The following is a 24166-nucleotide window of genomic DNA, read 5'->3' as shown; positions in this document are numbered from 1 at the left end:
TGTGTGACACAGCACATACAGTCTCATGCCTTCAGGCCATTGAGACCCAGATGGAACCAGAGCATATGCAGGGCAAACACAGCCAGACTCCTCTGGCAGGGGCTATCTCTGAGAAATGAGGACAGATTTGGTCTGTGCCATGAGCCTTGGAATTAGGGTGCACATCTCAGTCTTTTTTCATCAGTGTGGATTTACCCAATATCTTCTGCTCCTAAGTGTTCTGAGCTTCTGTGTCAAGAGCTTGCCTCAGTGCAGGGCAGTGGAAAGGCATGGGTGGGAGCTTTTCCTGTCCGATTCCTTTCTCTGCTATAGACTGAGTTTTCCACATGCTTTTTTTTTCTCTTAGAAGGAATGGGAGCACCTGCTTCTGCTAGGATTTCCTGGAAGACCCTTAGTCCTCTGGAATCCAGTATGTCATCTATCACATGGTAAGCCTAGTCATGGGATCAAACAAAGACAACCCTGGAGCAGCAAACACCAATTTACATCAAATTCAGCAGAGCTATTATGCAGAATTTCATATCTAAAAAAATAATTTCAGGCCAGATAATGAAAAAAATTTCTTCTCACAGTTTATGAATATTCACACATGAACACACATGCACTTGTCACGACCACTCATGTTTTTCCTGCTTTTTTTTATCCCCATTTCCTTGCCCACGAAGCTCTCTGTCAAGCCCAACAGCTTTCTTTTTCCAGATAATCCAGTGCTCTACTCCTGCCTCATCTTTCAGTCTGCCTTTTTTAGCTCCCATTCCAGTGACTGCAGTTCTCAGCATCTCAATCAATTCTGCCACTGAGTCACAGGCTCTTCACAGCTGTGCGGCAATAACAGGGAGGACAGAGCGCTAAGAGCAAAGCGGATCAGTCTTTCTACTTCCCCATCAAAAGTGTCCTGTCCTTCAGAACAGCATTACAGCATGAAAGCAACTCTGCAGATGTACTATTTGGAGAGGGAAGTCAAGCACCACCGCAGCAGAAAAAACTAAAATGTAGGTTGTGGGAGCAGCAGTCACTTGGCCAGGTGTGTGTGGGTGTTGAGACCTGTGTGTTGCACCCTGGCCCCAGGAGCACACTCTGTTCTTTCTCAGAGGGCTCTTTCCTCCCTCAGTGCTCAGCATACACTGTGCTGTGCTAGTAAGTGGCTTTTTATTCTGCTTTCTTGTGGTGATTCAGCGTGTGGCTCTGTGACACATTTGCTGCATATTAGTCCCAAGCCTGCTCTGAAGATAGCCTTTAAAATTCCCTCCTGAGCTTTTCTATGGAGTTTATCAATGCAGTACTTGTGTGCCTCCTAAATGCTCATTCATTTACTGCCATAGCATGACTGTGAGAGTTGGCTTTCTTTTGATTTTCATTTTGCATGTGGAGAGCTGAAGCACAGTGACATTAGGGTGCAAGTATTCCTCCAATGGGGTGCCCAGTGCTGAAGGTCTGATTTTGCAGAGCCCTCAGCCTTAAGTGACAGCTTGTGAGTGCAAAGCACATGTCCCATGGATTTCTGTTGCAGGCAAGTGCTGAGTATTTCTGGAAATTAGACCCCACAGTGTATAGCTTGGCATGTTGAAAATAAGCAATGTGCAGCCTCACAGTCTGTGTGAAGTTTGGCTTTAGCTCCTTGCCAGGCTGAGACAGGAGCTCAGGGAGAGAGGGAGAGCAGGGTCTGCTCCTCAAGGGTTGTACCCAACAAACTAAACCTGGTCTCCATCAGCCATTTGCTTGCCCATCAAGTGTGCGTCCTAGTCCATCTGCTTCCAGTCCTTTTGCCCACCTCATCTTTCAGTCTGCCTTGTGGCTCCCATCCCAGTGACCTCCAGTCTCCAGTACCCACAGATGGGTTCACCACTAAATCCTCTTCTCTCCAATTCTCCTGCCAACAGCAGGGAGGATGAAACCCTGCGAGCAAAAGGTGTCAGTCTTCCAAATCCTGGCTCCATGCCATAGATTGGCCTAGTGCAGAGACAATTGTGATCAGAAGGAAAAGTTGTAATTACAAAAGACCTCTACACCCTACGGCCTAGGCAGGAGATGCACATTGTGAGCATTGAACCATCAACACAAGCTGAACAAGTTTATTTATGCTGGGAGGCCAAGCTAAAGCATGAGGCAATCTGTGGGGCCATTAAATGCTAAAATTAAATATGTTTCTACAGGGCATGTGTGAATTGCCCTTTCAAAGGCTTGTAACTCAGCCAGATGTAGGCGGATTTTTCACAGGACAGCAAAAGACATAAGCAGTGTAAAACCATTTGTTTTATTAAGTGTCATTTCTCTAATCTAAGCTACTAAACTTTTGGCAAATTTATAGTCAGTTGAAGACATAATTTACAACACAGTATTTTAGGCAGCCTGATCAGAGCTGGTTCTGCCATTCTCACCTCTAGCCTGTGTTTATGCACCCATGCAGTGGGAATTGAGTGCTGCAAACAGATGAAATTAAGCCCACACTGTCAATGCTCCCAGAGAGCAACTGATTTCCTGCCTCATCCCAGGGCATCCCCACTACTAAGCTACCCATCCCTCCTGTCCTTGGTTCAGGTGTGGCTTTGCAAGTCACTTGGCTTCTCTTGCTACAAGTTCCTGAGGATATTCTGCAACACCTCCCCTGTAGCTTCCCTAGGACATGCTAATGTGCCAGATCCACCAGCTGCTTTCCATTTCTTTCTGATGTATTCACTGGATTCTGTTTAAAAGTTATAAACTTTAAACAGAATATATAACTTTATATTACTAGATAATGCATACATTACATGATATGCATGATATGCAAGTCTCTGGGACACCTTCTTTACTACAAATACGTGTTCTCATTCATCATGTGTGTATGGGGGAAGCACTTCTGCAGAAGCATTCAGAAATTCTCCTTTGAATTAATTTATAATAAAATAGTGAATGTAAGACTTATGCTGTAGGTCTTGTGTATTACAGAGTTGTTTTATCACAAGTTTTTTTCCTTTTCCCCCAACACACGTAGAAATGCACCCCAGCTACAAGCAGAGCAGCCCAGGTGCCATCCATGGGCAGTGGGAAGTGTTCACACATTTTCATACTGATTTTTATTTGCTGGTATTTTACTACTTCTGCAGTAAATTGGTACTGACTGTGAACCGGCATAAAACATGACCCATTAAAGCAGAAACATATGGTGAAGGAACATTAAGGTCACACTAAGGATAACAACGAGAAAGGTCTGCCTTGCAGAGCCCAGCTGGGCATATGGAGAAACAAGTCTGAATAAATAAAAACCTTACATAAGTCACCCCCATGAACGGCCCCTTTTGGTTCTAAAGCTGTTCCAGTCGGCATTAGTGCAGACCAGTTGTAATATCCTTCTTTCTGGAAGCAGGATCCCATTTCTGAGAAACAGCAATTTGTTTCAGCAGTGAGTTCATTTGAATATCAGGGCTTTTGAAAACACACAAATCAGGAGGCAATAATGGCTAAATCCTTATCTGTACTTTAAAATCCTTTCACTCTAATCTGGGACATAAAAATCCACATGCTGTAACTCAACATCATGGGGCAATGCATTCCAGCAGACTTTTTCCCCTGTGTTTCCAAAATGCATAATATGAGGGCTTTTGATGAACCACTAGTCAGGCCATTGAGTCTTTGGGTGCTTAAGTCTTTTAGGAAACAGCCTCAAGTTCTACCAGGAGAGGTTTAAATTAGATATTAGGAAAAAAATTTCTTTACTCAAGGAATTGTAAACATTGGAACAGGCTTCCCAGCGAAGTGGTGGAGATACCATTCCCTGGAGGTATTTAAAAGATATGTTGATGTGGTGCTTAGGCACAAGTATTAATGGGGACTTGGATTAACTTGGACTTGATGATCTTAAAGTTTTTTTCCCAACCTGAATTATTCTACAGTTCCATAATTCTTTAAGTTTTTATTTTACAGTCGAAAAACATAAAACGCAGATTGTGTTCATAATTAGTGTACTTAGCTCTACTTTAAAAGTTTTACCCTAACTCTGAATTTACAGAGTCTCTGATGAGCTTGATAAGTGCTAGTAATGCTCTTGCAACCCCTGTTATCCTAAGAATAATTTTTAACCCTAAATTTGAATAAAGTTATCGTTAATTATATTTTGATTAAATAAGTTTGATTAAACAACCCAGGTTGCTTAGCCAGAATATATATGTAGTTGTTAGGTAAAATTTTCTTTCTCTGCAAGGCAATTTTAAATTTTTCAAACCTGTTTGCACTGGCAGCAGGTTAAAAGCTAGTGCTCTTTTGATGCCTGGGTGGGCAGAGAAGGAATGTTCAGCTCCCAGGCTGTGCTTGGTGCCTGTACAGGGAACAAGCAAAGGCAGAGAACAGTCTTCGTCACTTGGACAGAAGAGCAAGTTCAGACATCAAGAAGTGACCCAGATGCAGCTGAAGAAGGGCAGTTCTTGTAAAGAAAAGTGAGTCACAGAGAGGGAACATGCTGCTGCAGCTCACTTGTTGCTGCTGGACCTGAGTGTAAGAGCAAGGATGACACTGGAGAATAAAGGAAACTTCAAAGAACAGAGCTCTTTCACATCTTCCCCAGTCACTGAATCCATTCCTTCACCTGGGGATGCTCACCCACTGCTTTTAGGTACCCAAATAGCTACAGACATGGATCTCCTACTGTTGGGAGAATGGAGCTAAAAAATTGTGCCCTATTGGCACAGTGATATGCTGAGAGCAGTCTCTGACTCTGTAACAGCTAGGCTTAACCATCCACCATAAATGTAAAACTGCACACCCAGATAAAGCCTCCAGCTGCTCCTAAAAACAACACTTCATCAACAAAAGCCAGCATGAATGCCTCAGGCAAATGCTTTGCTTTAGTGTGAGCTCCCTGATGACTAAAGGCCCCTTTCTGACCATCAGAGATCACAGAAAACTTGGCCACAGCTGAAAGGGAGGTGATATTCTTCCCTGTGCTCCAACTTTTGCACCATTTACGTTACTCTGAAATCCCAAAACTCTTAAGTGACTGGATTCCTGGATGGATGCAGATCCTTCAGAAGAGATGGCTCAAGACAGGGAAGAGCCTGTTGCCATTGCTGCTCCCAGTACTGTCTAATGGATGCAGCCAGGCTCTCAGATTAAACTGAGTTTGCTGTATTAATCCTGGTTTGCATGTTTACTACCTTGCACATTTCAGACTTCACTGAGCTGAATCGCAATAAACATACATTCTGAATGGATTTTTATTATTGTTTCTCCCCCCCCCCCTCCCCCCCGGTAATTAAGACTCATTATGTGGAGTCATCAGCTGTTTTGCTTTGTTTCCCATCTGTTCATACAGTACTTGGGATCCCAGATAATACTGCAGATGGGAGTGCCATTTCCACTAGTTTGGTTGTGCTCCAGTGGGACTTCATGTGGCCACTGGTGGAAAAATTGCAATGGTTTTGATTAAAGATTTTCCATATTATAGACACTCATCAAATCTCAAAATTTTCATGATTACGTCACTGACTGGAGTAATCTAAGAGGATTTTCAATCCTTTCCCCATCTACAACACCTCCATTCTCTGAAGTCAACAGGGACCCTTTTTTGAGAACAAATCTTGTGCAAGTCACTGGGAAAACCACCCCTGCCTGTGACTGGGAGGAAGATAACGTTCTGGTTCCATTGCTGTTAAATGGAGCAGAAGTTGGAATCTAATGAGACTTTGGTATGCAAGTTTAATCTCCTGTAGCCCCTTCACATTAGTCTTTCACTCCTGTGTCAGTCAGATTGCCATACTGGCACACTGTTTCTGGCCTCTGATGGCTAGAAAACCAACTCTGATTTGCAGCCAAGGTATACTTTGATCAACTTATACCCATTTGATCTCATGCCTAATGCCTAAATTGTCATTTTTCTCAAATATTTGTTCTCTCTCTCCAGGTTTTATTCCCTTCAAATCCATTTCAACCTTTTTTCTCTGAAGCTAAAAAATCCACTGTCTTCTGCAGCCTCTTGCTGGAAAAAATGTGGTCTTTGCTTTCTTCATCCTCCCCAGCATTCTCAGGTGAACTTGTTTCAATTTACATGCACCTGCTGTGGTGACAGGAGCCAAAACACTGCTGTCAGTCCTAATTCTGACTTACATGCAGGTACCTGCTCCAGCTTCAGCATCTCTCACTGCTGCTTGATATCTCATTTTTTCCTGGCCTGCATTTGGAGATTTATTTTAGTTTTCAGGCACATCTTGAAAATAGCCTCCTTCCCCCACTCTGCATTCATTTGCTAATATGGGTTACATGGCTACCACAGTATTTTGGTCAGTCATTCTCTGACTACAGAGAATGTCTTCATTTCCTTCAATTTTCTTCAGATCTATAATTCATACCTTGATTCCTCAGCCTCTCTGCTACTAAAATTGTGAGACACTATTTTTGGAGTAGGTGTCAAGGGTGAGCTTCTCACCAGGTGTAGAGAATGGTGGCATTTCTTTTCGCAGGGACACTTCTCTGTGGTCACAGTGCACAGTGTACTCCTGTTAAAGTAGCACTGAGCTCAAACATTCCAGGTGCTTCAACACTCCTCTGGTCCAGCAGCAGCTTTAGCGAGGATGGGCTTGCATGGCTTTACAGCAAGTGGCCACAGAGCCAGGAGGGGCTGCAGCTCTGCACCTTGTCACACAGCAGGACAGTGCCACAGCTGGGAACAACCACTGTAACTTCAGCCTCCCGGGTAAAGCCAAGTCTCATAAGCACTGCCCTCCCCTGCAGCTGGCTACTGGGCAGGTGAACCTGCAGTGATGTCTGGGGAGTAATTGCTCAGGCTTTCCAGCCTTAAATTGCAGATGCCTAAGAAGACTCAGTCTTTGCATATTTGCCCCTTTCAGTGGAACGTGATTGCTAAAGAAAAAGTCAGTGACCTTTACCTTTATTTTTTGTTAAACCAATAATTGAATCAGAAAAAAAACCACAAAATGAACACATTACCTAAGAGTGTATACCAGGAAAGGAGGATCAGAGGACATATTTTCAATAAAACTAGAAATTGCTCTAATAAGGGAAAGAAATGATAGAACAATTGTGGAGGGAGTAATATTTAAGATGAGAAATAATGTTAGAAGATCACCTATGCCTGGTGCAAAACTCTATGGAGTATCCAGAAATCTCAGTCATAGCCTGAGTTTCACATTGTGTTAGAGATATAAGAACCTAAAGAGGCAAGGAGGAGAGATATATAAAGACAGGTAATGCTGGTAGAAGTCTGGAGACCTTTTAAGATGCCTTAGATATAAATCTGGTAAAAAAAAAAAATCTAATAAAGCACACAATCATGCTTTCTAAACCTAGGTTTTTACCTGTGATTGGGCCAAACCATAACTTCAGGAGAAGAAGAATCAAAGCAAATGCTCATAGGAGAAAATCTGTTGAAGCTGTGAACTTTTCACCTTTAACAGCAAGGAGTGACCACGGGGTGCAAGATCAGATGGTTGACTTAACCGCCGAGTAACGAAATTAGGCTAAAAGTTAGATCTAGTCTGCCCAGAGGCAACATGACAAATTAGATTCATCCCCTCCCCATATTTGTATTAGTGCACTTTTTTATTAGTGAACAGATTATAAAACAAGGCTTTGCCTCAAGGCAGGGTTTTCTGGCACTGAACTAATTTTCAAGCTGAGGTTCTCCCCTAAGGGCACAAAAAGACCCTCCCTTCTTCGCAGCCAAGGATCAGATCCTCAGCAAAGATTTACCTGTGAAAAGCTCTCAACATATTTGGAGCTTTAAAAATCTGCAGATTTCCTTCTGTAAAGCTACATAAATGGAGATATATTTTATTAATAATGAAATATTTAGTATTTTTCTAAAATAATTCAATGAGTTTCACTCACAGTATTTATTAAAAATAAATTGGTTTAAACTCAACTCTCTGGAGCAGGCTTTGTAAACTCATGCTGGCTCCCAGCCTCGGCTGGCGGTCAGGAGTGAGAATTGCTGACAATGCAGGTGGCCACCACTCTTGATGACAAGGCTCATAACCTGAAAGTCCTGTGGCCCTGTGAGCTCTTGCAGTCAGTCACAAGCGTTAGTGTTTCCAGCACGAGGCCTCACTTGGCAGACACAGCTGCATGGCATCCCTCTGACCTGGAAGGGAGCTGTGAATCAAGAATGCATTTCTTTTTCCTCTGAAGATGAAAGACTTTCAAAATTAATTGCATGACATTATGGCCTGTCTGTGTTGTCAGCTTTGATTTTGCTGTGACAAACTGATGGCCGCTCCCTGTCACGGAGAGTGACGCCGTGCCTGTGAGCACCGCACTCATCAAGTGGCAGCAGCGAGGAAAGCATCACTGAGATCTGCATGGAAAGCAGTTTCGTGAAGGGGGATGCCAAGGGTGAGGCAAGTGCAGATGTTACACTCACACAGGGGAGCCTACACGGCCATGGCTCACTGCAGCCAGTGCTGGCTGAGCCATACCACCCACAGCTCTGTGCCAGGTATCTGACTTCCTGACCCCATCCCCCTAATCAGTCCAAACTACTGAGGGTAACAGGCTCCAGAGGTGTTATTTTGAGCATTCAGAGCTGAATGCACAATCAGCAGAACTAAAATCAGAGCATTTAAAAGAGCAGCTCTGCACCAGCCTTTGCAGGGCTTTGCAGAGCAAGTGGGAGCAGAAGCAGAGGGAGAAGACCAACTCCTTTTCCCTTTAGAGGGCAGTGGTGCTCATCACACAAAAGCTGCTTTTTCAAGGAGGTAAATCCCTCATCGATAACAAGCAGGTCAGCAGCAGCAGAGCAGCGGCAAGGAATGGGGACCAGTGCTGAAGTGGTGCTGCTGGGTGCGCTGCACCGTGCAGGACAGCATCTCACCCTGATGTACTTTCTGTAATGCTCTGTGCAGGGGCTCATTAATTTCCCCTCGTTTTCATGCACAGTAATCAGACAAGTAATTACGTTCCACCAAGAGGCTTCCTTTCTCCCACCGCACCACGAGCACAGCCTAGAGTGAAGTGCTCCTCACCATCAACATTTGCCAAATTACAGCCTCTCCTTGAGCCAGACGAGCCCTTCCTGTGAGATTTACGCCGAACCTGTTCAGAGAGCCAAAAAAGAGCTGATTTCTAAGGCAGTACCAACCTTTTCATGGGTTTGGGCGAGGCCTCCCGCTCCAGGTTGGAGGAAGCGTGCTTCACGTGCATGGCGTTGTAGGAGGTGTGGGTGTACTCGTTCTCATCGCTGTAGTCAGGACCCAGCAGTGTTCGAGCCCACGTCCCCATGTCATAGGGAGGCAGAGTCCCCCCAAACTCAGAGGGCAGGCATTCAGGGTGTATTAGCTGGTGAAGGCTGTTCAGGTTGTTACCATGAAGAAAGATCTTGAACAAATGAAAAAGAAAGTTCAAAGTCATCACCGACTCCTTACTTCATTAAGTACAATTATAGCGGCACTAATGAGGTGCAGAGTGTCATTAGTTGACAATGCAGTTTCAGGTGGGAATTGCAAAAGTTCTCAGGGCTTACTCAGTTGGCAGAAGAGGGGGACTAACTTCTGGGTGGGCAGCTGAAGAATTAAGCTGGCACTACTAATATTTCTGTAAACTCTGATTCGCTTTCCTTTGGCACATGATGATTTCTTAAGTACCAGATCAGGAGAAGCAGAAGTCAGGAAGTATGACTGATTATTGCTACTGTAAGAGGATAGAGGCTTACATGAAGAGCAGTGAGAAGAAAAGGGTGACAGATTACTGAAAGCAGGCGTAAAGAGTAGAACTTCAGCATCTGAGAGGGCCGCTAGCCCTGCACCCCAGGACAGACATTTCCAGGGGTGTATCAGGCTGTGCCACCACTCAGTGCTGCTTCAGTAATACTCGCTTGTCTAATCCCTCTTTGCTTTCAGGTGGGTCCCACCCTTTTCCTGCCTAGTCAGACCCAGCTCAGGGTGGGCTCTGGGGTCTCCTAAGGGATTATTTAGCTGTTGTTTGACAGACTGCAGAGAGCAAATAGCTAGGATGACTGCAGAACCACCAATTCACTTGGGTTTCAGTGGAGAGGATAGGTCTCTTCTACACTGTGAGCTAACAGCCTTCAGGCGTGGGTACTTTTGGTGGAAGCAAGTGAGTTACCATCATGTGAAAACAGTAACCCTGCTGAAGGAATGTAATATGAATTTTTACTCCTACAAAAAGAGTCGAACTGAATTTTCCCTCACTTGCAAGTAACTTCAGCCAGACCTGATAGTCCCTCCACGCTGCCAATTCTCTCTATCCCCAAGCATATCCATGCTTTGTTGGTGATAACGAATTTCTGGTCCCTGACTGAGCTATTGATTCAATCCAGACCATTCCAAATTCTAATTTTTAATAACAACAGCAATTCTCTTATACCATATGGAAAATGGAGGGGAAAAAAAACTAGAAAAGAAAATAGGCAGCTACTTGGAAAATCCAGGTCTGCAGGCTCCTCCCCACCCCCACCCTCCACCCCAGTCTAGTTACCCTTTTTCTTGTCTTGTCTTTGAGGAATGGTTTGATTAGCGTGTACAGGGCATGGATGTACCAGGGCTGGTTGACAAAATGGACTCCTCCAAAACGTGCAGGAAAGCTGTCCTACAGAAAGAAAGAAAGGAAGGCAGTTAAGAGATGCAGTGCTTTACTCCGGCAGTCAATAGGATGAAAGTCGCATGAAAAATCTGTCTCTTTCCATCTGCAAACGAGCACTGGGAGGGGGCAGGAGGAAAATAGAAAAACAAAAAAAAAAAGATGCCTGTAAGCGTCTGTCTGTATCAGTTTCCTCTGTGGACAGAGGCAGTCCCTTTGCCCCTCCACACACTGGCACATCAATTGCCGAAGAGACGCCGAAGATTTAAAGTCGGGTCTCCAGCCACTTCTCGTGAACATTTTTTAACTCCGTCAGGGCATCTGACTCGGCCGGCCTGGGAAGTGAGAGGGGGTTGATGAGCACCGCTCCCTCCAGGGGAAGCTTTCTAATTTCTCATTGTAGAGCGCCAGGCAAGCCCCCGGTTCCCACGCACAGCGCTGCTCGGAGCTCACCTTTTCACCCTTCGGCCTCCCTGCCTCCCCCTGCTAAAATCATCATTACAATGGCTGACCTTTCGGGGTGAGCAAGCAGCATATTACAGGGAGGAGGATGGGTGGGAAATGCTGATAAGTGAAGGTGCGGGGAGAGCGCACCATGACAGCACCATGGAAACTGCGGGAGCCGCTGCCAGGCTGAGCACGAGCACCCCGGGCATTAACATGCAGGGAGCGTCCCGCAGGCGAGGTGCTCCCCACAGCATCCAGCCCTGCTCCACCTGCCTCTTCTGAGAGAAGAGGAGGTGGCGGCTGGCCAGTCTTTAAAGGTTATTGCACATTGTGAAGGGTATTTTGTACCTACGCTCTTATCTAACAAACGCCAGGATTTTTTTTTTTTTTTCTAGTGGCATAAATAATGGGATGAGCCCTGCTGCTGTGTGCAAATACGCTTCCAAAGGGAGGAGAGGAGCCTGTCTCTCTGCTGTGAAGGGAGATTCTGATGAAGCCGTCCTCATCCTGTGTGTGCTCCTAACACCTACAGCTCAGCATGAAAAGCAGAGTATAATCAGGTCTCTTCCTTCAGGGCTTTGGCTCTGGGACCCAGGCAGGTTCCTTCCCCCAGCAATTAGCACAGGGTGTCCTGGGGCTCTCTCTCGCCTTCCTCCCGAGCATCAGAGATTGAGCACAGCTGGTGAGAATACGGGGTGGATTTGTGAGATGATATGAAAAAATCCCCTTATACACCTGCTCTGCAGAGCTTCTGTGTTGCTTCAAGGTCAGTTTTTCCCCCAGATTTAGCAATATCTGTGCACACACCACCTCCTGCAACCCAGGGCAGATCATCAGGACTCTCCATGCTCTTTAGCTGTGGTTCACCCTGGCTGTCATCTAAAACCATACTAGGGTAATGTTTGTGAGCAGCCTCAGGCATTAAGTGATATCTTTTTCTTTTGCTATACAGTGAAACAAGCCACTTTCACCTCAGACAGGTCAGTAGATCTGAAATCATTACAAATCTGCATATTGAATATACTGTGAAGGACTATTAGGTAATCAGGCCAGCACACAGGAGGACAAGCAGTGTAACATCACAGGTGATCCCATTTTAAATTCCAGTAAATGATGAATTGAGCTTTTGAGACCCCACCTGGTCTGGGGTCCTAAGCCCATGCAAGATGTCAACCTGTTAGAGTGAGTCCAGAGGAGGGCCAAAAAGATGATCAGAGGAATAGAGCACCTTTCCTACAAAAACAGGCTGAGAGAGCTGGGGTTGTTCAGCCTGGGGAAGGGGAGACCTCATTGCAGCCTTCCAGTACCTCAGGGAGGCTTATAAAAAGGAGGGAGGGGGACTTCTTATCTGGGCAGACAGTGACAGGACACGATTTTAAATGAAAAGAAGGCTAGTTTAGATTAGGAAGAAATTATTTTCTTAGAAGGTGCTGAGGAACTGGAACAGAGAAATTGTGGATGTCCCATCCCTGAAAATGGTCAAGGCCAGGTTTAATAGGGTCCTGAGCAATGTGATTTTATGAGTGACACCCCTGTCACGGCAGAGGGATTGGAACTAGGTGACTTTTAAGATCCTTTCCAACCCTATGATTCTGTTCAGTGGTTCTATGATTCTATAGTTCTCTTTAAGGATGACATATGTCCTGTTGGGGTGTTCATTTTCAATAAAGAAGAGTATTTCCACTGCTTTTCATGAGGGTTTAGGATGCAGATCTGACTGAGGTAAAGTGCTGCTGTGCTGCACATTGCAGCGACTTCAACTGACTGCTGAGAAATTGCTGCAGAGTCTGAGCCCACCTAGCAAAACACATGGACTGACAGAAGTGTGAAGCCCAAAGTGATTTTCTACCATGTGATAACGTAAAATTGTGTTTTATTGCAGACCAGAGCCATAAAATGCCCATCTCATGCAAAATTCACAAATTCAGTTGCCGACCTCACACATGGGAATGAAGCTTTTAAGATTTGGAGCTTTTCACAGATTATTCTAAAAAAAACCCCAAACCTAAGACTGGAAAGTTCCATACTTGCCTTTCTTTCTTTCTTTCTTTTTTTATTACTAATTCTATATTTGTCAAGCTGGCTGCCATCCCACAAGCTGTATCTATAAGGAAAAAGTTTCTGACACCTTTGCTCTTTGGAAGTAAATTGTCACAGTTGTTCCCAGGCTGTACTGCAGCAGCTAATGTCAGTGTAGAAAATCCAATCTGAGTCTGAAGCACAGCAAAGTAAAGAAATGAAAGATTGGAAGCAGGGGAATAACTTTAAGATACAGAGATTTATACTGACCTGAAAAAGAAAAATTGTTTTTCCTTCCTGCTGGAATGCACAAATTATATTAATCATTTTTAGTGAGAAACATCAGTCAGTCTTCATTTTCAAGGGGGAACATGTCTTTTTTAGAACATGTTGACCAGCTTTAACAATACTCAGAAAGGCCCAAATACTGAGAATTATAGGAACTAGCCAGAGATTTAAGCTGGCAGCCTTCCTCTAGAAAAAAAATGGAGTAGGTTGCACTTTCCTATATAGAAAATTAATTTTATGTCCACCCAATGTTGATTGTTGAGTCTATAAACTAGCATCTATCTCGCACATCTGTGTTATAGGAAAGCCCTTAATATAACAATTCTATTTAGAGGCAATTGCTTTCTTTTCATGTTGAAGGTACACCCAAAAGTGCACAAAGATCCTTGAAAAGGAAGCATGACAGTCAGGAAAAAAAAAAACAACAACCAAAGCACATTTTTGTGTGCAACTTAGTCCCAAACTTTGTTCCTTGCCCTATTAAGCACATTAAGTTCAATTTGACCTTCATCCCTCAGTCCACCTGCTTTTGTATGGCTGTCAATTAGAACAAAGACCTTTTCTTTTTTTTTAAGAAAAGAAAAGAAAAAAAAAAAACCAAACCCAAAGAAATTTGATATGGGAATCATCCAGAACTGTTTAGAACTGCAACATACTAATTTTGTAGAAGTCCCTAATTAGAGCAAAGCTGTCTTGGAAAGGAAAGCTCCTGTCTGGAGGTCTGCCTTGTGCAGTTCCAGGAAGATGTATGAGACATTTCCCACACCCCACTTAGTGTCTCTGCTGCTTTCCCTGGGGCAAGGTGAAAGTAGCTGAAATTGATTTTCTGCTGGAGAGCTTTTGCTTTTAGGAATTCTCTTTTGATTTCTCCTGTCTTATGATTCCTTGGGAAGGTGTATTTTATAATGAGGTACATTTTTTGGAGTCTGCTGTCAAATGGACTCTGGGATCACCGAGCCTTTTCTTAACCTGATTCCTTGTCAAAAATACCCAATCCTGAGGATATACTTGGTTTTTATTCCAATGTTATAAATGAAATCACATTAATTGATCTAATTATTTTTGGGCACTACTGTCTTCTCTTCTGAAAACAAGGCTGGACACATCAGCACATAGCTCAGCTATGAAATTACAGAGTAAATAAGTGCATCCAATCCAGTCCTAATCAAGCTAGCCTGCTCCTAAGCAACAGCAGGGAATCACAGAATCACAGAATAGATTGGGCTGGAAGGGACCACAGCCATCAGGTCCAAACTCCCTGCTCAAGCAGGGTCATCCCAGAGCACATGCACAGGATTGTGTCCAGACAACTCTTGATATCTCCAGTGAGGGAGACTCCACAACCTCTCTGGGCAATCTGTTCCAGTCCTCACACCGGAGCACAGTAAAGTTCTTCCTCATATTTGGGTGGAACTTCCCATGCATCAGTTTTTACCCATTCCCTCTTGCCCTATTGCACTTGCTGAGGAGGAACCTGCCCCTTCATTAAAGTCATTGATGAGTAAATTAAACCGAACCTTGTGGGACACCACTAGTAACAGGACCCCAGCTTGACCCTGTGAGACTAATTATGGTCCTCTGGGATCTGCCTTTGAGCCAGTTCTCAATCCACTTCACTGTACACTCTTCCAATCCACATTTCAGTGAAAGAACTTCAGGACAGCTGGCTTCTTGGACATCTGGCTCACTCCACAGTCACACCAGGCCTTCTTCACTGGGACTTAAATTGATCTAAAATAAGGAATGTATTGAACAATGTTGCAGTGGCACCTTCCCAGAACAGTGTAGGCAAACTGAGAGAGAGAAAATCATCCAAACATAGAGTTTGAGTTGATTTAATGAAAATGGAGCCATTGATGGGCCTATTCTTTTGCCTGATTTGTCTTTTGCTTTATATATTTGTTTCCTTGCTGTTTTCAGTTATTCTCCTCTTTATCATGCCTAAAGAGAAAATAATGAACACAGTGGAGCTGCAACAGACCTCCCAAATCCATGCAGTCTTCAATACATCTTTAGTTTCAGACAGAAGAAGAGTGTCCAAGCTTGTAGGTCAGAGCAAAATGTTATGGGGATCATCGTTTCCTGTCTCTGCTCAGACCTCCTGTGCAGAAAAATTTTTGAACTGAGCCTAGAACTTAAAGCTTTTGGTACATAATATTCCATTAAATAGCTTAGGAGGTGCGCTTGGAAGCTATGTGGTTGATTAGAGACAATTGTTCTTTCTTTCTGCCTGTTCCTGCCATGAGAACGCCTATTTCTTTTGGCACGAGTATGCATCAGAAACCTTCTACTATGGTGTTTGGAACTGCCTGAAAGCTAAAAATCTGCATGACTTTCCAGCATCTCCTCACACCAAAATGTGTTGGGAACACAAAGCCATCTTTGGAATATGAAAAATAGGAATGAATCCAACCTGATGCTCAAGGTCATTCCTTTCAAACTACATGAATTGACATCATAGACTAAGGACCTGAGCTCAAAATCCATATTACAGCACATTTCTAGGTTACAGAACATCTGAATTTTGATAAATAAGCATTTTTAAAATGCTTTCATAATCTTTACCCTATCTAATCAGAAAACCAAGCACACACCCCAATGAACTTCTATCTCAACCATACTTGACAGTTTACTACAAATCCAAATACAGTTCCCCTGGAAAGAAAATACTTGCCCCCAGATTCAGGAAGTTATCAGTCATAAACAAAACTGTTTAAAGTGAAATGTCATGTAAACTGAGGATAAAAACAGCATCTTCAGGCCTGTGCAATTTCATATCCATTTCCCAAGGTGGATTAAAGCTCCCAGAGATCGTATTAACAGTTCAGGAAAATTTTATTAATAGCTCAGTGATGGTTTCTCTATGGAGAATTTCCATGAGTGTGTGATTTTAATGAATTGGCACAATAAGGGAAGGAGGATTTCTACTCTTCAGCTTCAGTTCCAAATTCAGCCTTTGAAAGAGTGACAGTGCTTGAAAGCTGCTGTTCCCTGATTTTACAGCTTTGTCAGATATTGGATAGGCTGTGTCCATCAAAAACCCGCTCCTGAGCAGGTTTGAATGAATTCCATGTGATGCCCTAGGTATGGACAGAGTGGGTTGTTGAATAGGGCATGCTAGGCAAGAAGGCAAAGTGTCCTTCCATTGCTTCAACTTCAGCTTCTAATTTCAATGCATCTCCTAAGAGATGGATGTTTAGTTTGGCAGGAGGCAGAGGGAGGCGGCACCAGGGCCATGGGGACACTGGGACTGGGCTGCTCCTGCACCTCTGCAAGTGTTCCCTGGGGCTGCAGGAGCTGGGGCTGCTCTCCCTCACCTTCTGCAGTGCCTCCACTGATCCCAGGCACGTTTCCAGTCTCCACCCTGACAAGTTTCTTGTCTTTCCGTTATCTCTTTTTGCTCCCCTGTGTTTTTGAAGTGATGGGAATGCAAAATTAATGTTGCCGCTGGCAATAATTGCAAATCGTTTGCTTCTACCTTGACATGCCCTCAGAGTACACGGGGCTTGAAAATAGCTGCAGAGCAGGGGAAAAACGGTAAAAAGAAAGACATTAGTGCTAGTAGTATGGCAATCCTGACCTGCTTGAATACAACCATAAAAAGAACTCTTGCAATCATGAAGAATTCATTGATTTTGGGTAAACTGTGACTGTTACTGCTCGCACCAAAATGCTCTCTTTTCTTTGAAGCACATAATAGCAAAGGACTGGAGCAAAATCACAGGAAATTGTGAATTCTTGGTTTATTTTTACACCTCATACCCACAAATGTAGATGAAGATGCTCTGAAGCACTTCTGTCAGAGAACCAGAACTGCAAAACGAACATTGGGATACATTCTCCTAGACATTTCTTCATTATGCTTGTTATCTCTCCTGCTACACTCAGTAACTTTAAAAATTCAGTCATTTGCAGTGGGTTTCTTCCAGTAATTATTGCACACTAGTGAGGTCCTACAGAGCATCTGTTCATGGGTATTGGCAGATGGCACCAATAAATCAGGTTATAGAACACAGATTTGCTCAATAAACTTTGATTTGTCCTGATAGAATCACACTGTCATGTCATCTGGTCTAACAAAATAAGTTGTAACCTTGGGGAAGAAGGGGGGATTTCTTCATTACCTTTTTGCAAGAAACCCTTTTCTGAACCAGCTCAGAATAATTTAGGAACAGAAAATTTCCAGAAGCAGTAACTGTTGGATTGACACCATGTCCTGGTGCTACATTTTTGCTTGCCATGTACTCCTCTTTTACATACTAAAGGAAGAGAGTAAAGCTCACTCCAGAAACATCAGCAACAAGAAAATAGATGAATAAATTATATTAATACAGAAACATCAGGTTCATTCAGGGGTTTGGTTGAGGAGGTTTACAGGGAAGAGAGGAATTCAAAATGTGATTAAAAAGTAAAACCCAGAGCACTGAGACAATAATTAGGAAGTAGCTCATGCATGTGTGCAACTGAGGTGCTGCAGTTTGCTCTAGATTAGGTCATATCAGGTAAGACCAGATCAGGATGCTTCTGGTGCAGCAAGAAGAATGACAGTCACCCACTAAGCTAAGGAGGGGTAGTTTGGGTCACAGCAGCTTAGGAAGGGACATGAATTAGCTGGAGGCTATTTTTCAGAGTTAGTTTAGGAAGCTGGTACCATCTTTGCAGCCAGCTCCAGTAAACCAGGCTGCTTTGTCTCCAGTGCTCTGATTTTTGGTGTAAACTGTAGCTCAGAAACATGTTTATATTCAGCTTTCCTAAGGCAGGGCGACTGCAAGCTGAGTTGCTTCTATTCCTGTATCTCACTGAATGTGAACGTCTGAAATTAGTTGTGGGGGAAGGAAAAAGCAGCAGGAAGATCATCAAAGCTGAAAGCAGTTTTGGGCTTAATTAGAAATGGCAAAACGTGCTGGGCACAGAGCAAGCCTGGCCTGGAGACCTGCTGGGTGAGCACAGCTCGGCAGGGATGTGTCACACACCGAGCCCTGGGCCGAGTGTGACCCGTGAGCTTTGGCTGCTCATTCGAAATCATGGCAATAAAATCCCCATACAAGCTTTGGGTTACTGAGAGAAGTGACCTCCCTCCAGCCCTTTCTGTCCGGCACCAGGAGATAAAGGGGTGTGTTTTATCTCCACTTGAGCTGCTGGTGAGTGAGATGCTCTCAGTTTTTGGGGGTGTCATAAATAAGTAGGTTTCTTTTGTAGGCAGATTTTAGTGCAGGGCATTCTGAAGTAAAATGCCCACCAGCAGAATGAGCACTTCCACCAAAGAAGGTAACAGTCAGCATTAAGCCAGCTTAACCAAGGAGCATCCTAATTCCCTAACACCTGGAAAAGAACGTACTCAGGAGCACTGGGGTTGAAAGTTTGCCATTGAAAACTCGATCCAAAAAATGTTCTATTTTTAGTATATACTTTTTGAAAAAGAATAGAGAAAATAGGGATCTTTTTTGAAAGTAATTTTTTTAGAGTTAAGTTTTTAAAAAAATTAATTAGTATTGTAGTAAAGAATACTGCTGTTTTCTTTAGCTGATCTTATTTGAAGCTCTCTCCTAGCTGTTTCTATTTCCATAGACATGCCTTGCACTGATCCTGAAGGGCGGTAAATCTGTAGAACACTGTGATTGAAAGCACAGGGAGTGAAGGAGTTAGGGCAAAGAAGATGGCACTGAGGCAAATTCAGCAGCATTTAAAAGGCTCTTGAAAATAATGAGTTGAGCGCATGCAAAGTCAGTCATGAAAAGCATACTATAGAGCATTTATGCCTTATTTCTTGTCCAGTACTGAGGTTTTAAACAAAAAACCCTGTAGAGAGACTATCTCTTTAGATATGCATTGTTATGCTGAGATTCTCTACACTGTCTATGTAAAACATTTATTCTATATTTTTTTGACAGTCACTTGCATGTGTGTGTGTATATATATATATATATATACATATATATATATATATACACATGTACATGTATACACACACACACATGTGCACATATATATGTATATACACTGCTCTCTACTGAAATAGCTGTGTGTGAGCAAAGGGCAATGAAATGAAGGCCAAACTGCCATGGTGAGGACAAATGCCCACAGCATTATTTAAAGTCAGCCAAAGAAAAGCAATTAAAAAGGTCTTGTGGCACTTGCACTGCTTCTCAGGAGACCTATTGACTTTGCAGAGAAGCTTTTCATCTTTGCCCATGGAAGCACCAAGGTATTAAACAGAATTCCTAAAGTCGCATTACACTTGTGTTGTGATTGAAAGCTGATGATGGAGAAAAGGAGATTTTGTTATTTATAGTGCTAGGCAACCTATTTGCTGCTGAACAGAAGTCTGATCTAGCCTAGCTTGAACAATGCATGGAATCATTTAAAAGCAGCATGGAAAGGAGATTATAAACCATCATTGTGATGAGATTATAACCTAGCATGGTCAGAAGAAAATGATCAAACAATTTTTTTATTGGCAATTGTTGATGGACTGAAACAAAGTATTTGATGGAAATCATTCCTTTTCCAGCAAATATCTTTGCATCTAGCAATAAGTTAAAATAATCCTTTGTGTTGACTCTTCTGTACAAGTCCTTGTAGGTATCACAGGCTCTTAGCAGTCATTTTCTCAGAGCTATCTGTTAAACAAGAGCTAGATTCATGTCTTATTACACTAAGAATTTTGTATTTTATTCTAATTTGTTTGAGAAGGAAACCTCATTTTAAAATTCAAGGTTTCCCTTCACCTAGCACTTGCACAAACAATTTTAAAACACCCTTTTTGAAAAAGCCTTTTTAAAAACACCCTTTTTTAAAGCACCCTTTTAAAAACATTTTTTTTGGTCCCTGTCAGCTTTGATAAATCCCATAGTGATAAGTGTCCCACGGTGAAGATATATTTTCCATTTTTTATTCTCTTTCAACAGGAGTGTGTGAATATGTGTGTATGTGTGTGAGAGCAAACCCCATGAGCTACTTTGTTTTAAAGGGAGTCAAAATGCCAAATGCCTGCACGGTGGGGGAGACCCAGCTCTTGGTGGGTGCAATATGAGGCAGCTCACACTGCATCAGATTAACACCTGATAGCAGCATCAGCTTTGCCTCATATGCAGCCTCTTATTCTTCAGACCAATAGAAGCCTAAGGGAAAAAAACCCCACCCACTCATTTTTTGCATGATTCAGTCTCTGTCCTAGTGCCAGTCTCTGAGTGAGATTGCTTTGCTGTCTTATCCTTTCATGCTGAAGGGAAAATTGTTTTGTGTATTTGTATTTCACAAAGTCACACATAGTCACCAGACTGATTTAACACAAGCAGACCAATGTGTCAGGTCTGCAATAAAATATAATCTCTTTCTGTCTGCCCTTTTGTGATCTCTTTCTCTCTATATTTTTTTTTAATAACAGAGCAGTGCCTTGGTAATGAGAAACCAATAAAATATAATCTCTTTCTGTCTGCCCTTTTGTGATCTCTTTCTCTCTATATTTTTTTTTTAATAACAGAGCCTTGGTAATGAGAAATCTGACCATAATTTAATGCCCTTGGAATAAGCTTTGATAATAAAAAAATACAAGTAATGTTAAAAATACAAGTGGAAAGATTTAAAGATACATTGTGGGAAATATAATTTTAGGAAAGCTAATTTTACAGTATCAAACTGCAATTCAAGTTTCACGACATTTTCAACAACATGCATTTAAAAATCAAGTAATGAAGACCATTTTCTTAGTGAAGAGCCTTGTACTGTGCAGTACAAAGAATTGATGGTTTTCCCTGATGTTTTTCCCCTGTGGTTATAAAAGCAGGCATTGTGAATAGCACCACCAATAGCTAAGATTGCCTGATTGTCTGACTTGTTGCAACTTTGCTGTAGTTACACATTTTGCGCCCAAAAATTTCAACAGGGAGCCAGACATATTTTTATGGAAACAGTGTTGGAGGCTGGGGGTGGGATGACAGTTTCTCCATGGGCTTAGAGAGAAAAATGTTGTTTTCTGCGCTTCAAAGTATTTATATGATTATTGGAAGGTGGAGATTTAAATCTCAGAGCTTTTGGAGCATGGACCCAACCTTTCACAAAAGGTTTTTCTGGCACACGTGGATTTAATGACACAGAAGGAATTAGCAACTCTGTGTATGTGTGTGTCCAAACTCACTCAAGGAAGTGAGGATGCTGTTTTACAGGCCAGCTAGTCACAGTGATACACTCTTGCCTTAAAAGTTATGAACAGTCAAACTTCTTGGAGCTCATTAGCTATGTTCTCCCAATGGAGAGGGAGGATGCAGCCTCAGCCCACAGGTTGGGGGTAGAACTCTGTCTGCAGTGGTTTCTCCCAGAGATGTCATAAAGCACTGGTGTAGTCGGGGCCCCCTGAAGCTGTACTTTGACACTCAGATTTTTCCCTTCCTAAGTGCGTGACTTTGCCATTTCGATGTTCTTTTTGTGCTGTGCTCACCACCTAAAGCAATGCTAGGCAGCAGTCAGTGCAGCTCATTGCATAATCGCTCAGAATCAGGGCTTTTGTCAGTTTGGCAGCATTAAATGTCACCTAAACTTTGTAATCTTTGTTACACGAAATACATGCTTACACCCTCTGCAACAGCTCTTTCATTTCCACAACAAATCCTCCTTTGAGTTTGCACTTTTTATTCCTCTCTACCTGGCTTTACTGCCACCTTAACTCTGACTACAAAACAGCTTTAAAAGACAGCAGTAGAAAAATGGTTTCTGATGTCTGTGTAGGTGCAAGAAAAGCAGAGCATTAACGAGTGCAGTTCCTCAGTCTTTGCAGTATCATTAGCCAAGCATGGCTATCAGACTGTGGACATAGCACCAGGTCACTGTTCAGCCCTTTGGCATCCTGTGTATTATCATCTGCTCTCACTACAGACCCTAACAAGCGGAGTCTGAGAGTTACCAGTGAAGTTTACTGCCTGAGTAGTGCTTGCACTGACTTCAGAAGCTTATTCTAAATTGTGTTTTCAGGCACCACAGCATCAGTCAGCAAGCTCATGATTCCTTCACTCTCTGGTTCTACTCCTTAAAAATTTGCTGTGATTATTTTTTTCAGAGCAAAGAGCAGGGAAAAAATTTCTCTGAATTTGCTAAGACTGCAGTTCACAGGAAGGTGTGACCTTATTTCTTAGCCACCTCAGATTAAAAACCCTTACAAATGTTCATTCTCTCATTCTTCTCTTTTTGTATTGGGTTGAAGTAACACATTAAGTACTGTTACATGAAATCTTAAATGAATGAGGTTTCTTCCACCCAGAGACTCGAGTATCCTCTGGAGGTCATATCTCTGGAAGTCATTAAATTTGCTAGGTAGGTACAGGACAATCTGTCTGTACCTGCTTCTTTGGAGGCTTCCCATCAAGAACTCTTCCCACCTAATTGTAGGCAGCAGCGTATCTCCTTATTAAACTCCAAGCACTGGGTACCAGTGCAAATTTGCAAATTACTTGGTGTCATTAACCTTGACTTTTTCAAGACTTCTGGCACAGTGGCATGTATTGTCCATCTAGCAAATGGCAAACATTTTGTTTGGAGTGGTAGTGCTTAGTTCTAATTTCTAAGTTTGCCCTGCTTTAAGCTATGAATGGGGCCTGATCTTCCAAACTGACTTACCCCATGATTCTGTGGTATTTCATATGTTAAGGCACAGGTGCATCTCAAGTTGTCAGAGTGTTCCTGCCCTGTCATGTTCCACACTTACTGTTGACTGATCACTGGTTACTCAGGGCTTCAGGTTACAGCTTACATTTAAAGCTGAAGCTTTTATCATCTTTATAATAATCCACAGGATTTATTATAGAAATGGGCAGGAAGGTAAGGTTTATTTATTGCCTGCTTTGCTGCAAAACCCATATTATGAGCATAAATGACAACAATAAACAAAAAAAATAATAACCTGTTTAGACCAGAAGAAAATCTATATCACTAACTCCCTGCATTGAACGGCTGTTCTAAGAATGAAGGATTTCCTTGTTATTAGGAATGTGCCAGGTGAAGAGAAGTTATCAGAAAAGCTGCATTCTCTATTAGCTGCTACAGAGTGTTGCACATGTGCAATGCATATTAATCCCACTTACATCCATCAGCTCAATTAAAACCTCCCCATTATTGAAATATATATCTGGCACAGCAAAGTACTTGAGCTTAGTAAAGAGTGTGCATTTATGCTGTTCACTGGACAGCCCTCCAGTAGTGCTAGGCAATTTCTAAAAGAAAGTAAAATATTTTGGTTGAATATCCAGAAATTTGAAAAACATTTGGAGATTATAACCAAGGCCAATGTTTGTCTGCAAGTGTTAGTGGGAATCTAATAGTATTACTGGATGCTTTGCAGATGCTTCATCTGTGTGTTAACTTTTTGTTTTTGCTTTTTTTTTACTTCTGACAATGACACATTTTTATCATATATATACTGTAATGCGCATGTACAGTACATCTTTGCACAAAATTGAAGATAAGGTCCACTGACAACACACTTACAACACAGAAGTTACATTAATATATTTCCCCACTTCTGTCAGGACATGTTTCAGAAAATAATTTCTCCACTTTTTGGTAATTGGTACCATCATTTTCAAAATTTTAAGAACAAAAAGTTAACAAAATTTTTTTCCCCAAATTATCTCCTCTAGGTACTGTGTTTTTTCAATTTTTTAAGTTGGATCTTAGATGCACTGTGTTGTATAGCCTGGGAGACCTCTTAAATAGGTTCTGCTATTTGAACTGATTGAGTTGTGAATGGGTTCAGACTACGAAAGTCTGCTCAGTGTGAAATCCACCACTGCATACAGCAAATTCCTCACTCAAGACAATTATTGAGCAACTGATTTTCTCAGTAGTAAAAAGTAAGAAAATCTAACAGAAAAACAGAGAAGTTAAACAACTTGTCAAA

General features: G+C 42.4%; 1 protein-coding gene across 1 annotated transcript in view; it reads right to left on the bottom strand.

Moving 5' to 3' along the window:
* CLVS1 (clavesin 1) overlaps positions 1-24166 on the bottom strand; it is an 87406-nt gene that overhangs the window by 7217 nt on the left and 56023 nt on the right. The window contains 2 exon segments of the mRNA XM_041412808.1: positions 9068-9303; positions 10423-10533. Coding sequence (XP_041268742.1) covers positions 9068-9303; positions 10423-10533 — 347 coding nt within the window.

The sequence above is a fragment of the Onychostruthus taczanowskii genome, unplaced genomic scaffold, assembly GCF_017590055.1.
Source record: "Onychostruthus taczanowskii isolate IOZ18803 unplaced genomic scaffold, ASM1759005v1 scaffold4, whole genome shotgun sequence".
Lineage (NCBI taxonomy): Eukaryota > Metazoa > Chordata > Aves > Passeriformes > Passeridae > Onychostruthus > Onychostruthus taczanowskii.
Note: the sequence above shows the minus strand (reverse complement) of the source record. Positions and strands in the feature narration are given on the sequence as shown.